The sequence below is a fragment of the Nicotiana tabacum genome, chromosome 14 (assembly GCF_000715075.1).
Source record: "Nicotiana tabacum cultivar K326 chromosome 14, ASM71507v2, whole genome shotgun sequence".
NCBI lineage: Eukaryota > Viridiplantae > Streptophyta > Magnoliopsida > Solanales > Solanaceae > Nicotiana > Nicotiana tabacum.
In genome coordinates, this window is record NC_134093.1 from 11,487,101 (window position 1) to 11,488,245 (window position 1,145).

At 38.4% G+C, this 1,145-nt stretch overlaps 1 protein-coding gene across 1 annotated transcript; it reads right to left on the minus strand.

Moving 5' to 3' along the window:
• Positions 1-269: 269 nt before the first annotated feature.
• Positions 270-899, minus strand: LOC142168809 (uncharacterized). The gene has a single exon (XM_075229963.1). It carries the CDS (start codon positions 897-899, stop codon positions 270-272), a length of 630 nt encoding a protein of 209 aa, XP_075086064.1.
• Positions 900-1,145: the final 246 nt, after the last annotated feature.

Sequence of the window (1,145 nt, forward strand, 5' to 3'; positions counted from 1 at the left end):
TTGTTGACTCAGCTTGTCCATTTGCCACGGGATGGTAAGGTGAAGAGGTTATTCGTTTGATTTTTCAACTTTGAAAGAACTCCGTAATTTTCAAGTCTATAAATTATGGGCCATTATTACATACAATTTCTTTTGGAACTCCAAACCGGCATATAATGTTTTGCCAAATGAAGTCTTTCACCTCCTTTTCTCGTATCTGTTTGAAAGCTCTTGCCTCTACCCATTTTAAAAAGTAATATGTTAACACTAATAAGAACTGTACCTTTCCTTTAGCTTGTGGTAAAGGCCCTACTATATCCATTCCCCATTTCATAAATAGCCATGGGGAAATAACTATATGTAATAACTCTGCAGGTCGATGTACACTTATCACATTTGGCTACAAGATTTTCTGCATCTTCTTCCATTTTAGGCCAGTAGTATCCTGTCCTGATTAGTGTTTTAACTAAAGATCTTCCATATGCGTGATTTCCGCAATGTCCTTCATGTACTTCCCTCATCACGTACTCCATTTGATTGGGTCCAAGGTACCTTGCTAAAGGACCGCCAAATATTTTTCGATATAAATTATCTCGAATTAGGCAGTCACGAGCAGCTTTTCGTTGAAGCACTTGAGATTCTTTCTTGCCTTCAGGTACGATCCCGTACTGCAAAAAATTAACAATCTTGTTTCTCCTATCCCAGGTTAAATTATTAAAGCCTACCTCATGTTTATCCTGGTCAAGTGCTGAATGAAATAAATGTATTACAATAGCATTTTCTTCACTCGTTACTTCTGCAACAGAAGCAAGGTTAGCCAACGCGTCTGCTTCTGCATTTTCTTCCCTGGGTATTTGCACGATCTTCCATGATTGGAATTGCCTGACCAGTTCTCGTGCCTTTTCCAAGTATTGTTGCATTCATGCCTCTCTAGCAGTGTAAGTTCCCTACATCTGATTGACTACCAGTTGAGAGTCACTTTTAATCATGATTTGCTCTATGGAGAGTTCTCGTGCTAGTTCCAAACCTGTAATTACAGCTTCATACTCTGCTTCATTGTTAGTAATAAGGTAACATTTAATTGCTTGTCTTATACTTTCACCTGAGGGTGGGATTAAGACAATACCTAAACCGACTTCTTTGACATTTGAAGAGCCATCAGTAAA

Excerpts from the sequence above, each read along its gene's own strand:
- LOC142168809 (XM_075229963.1), bottom strand. The coding sequence starts at position 899 with ATGCAACAATACTTGGAAAAGGCACGAGAACTGGTCAGGCAATTCCAA.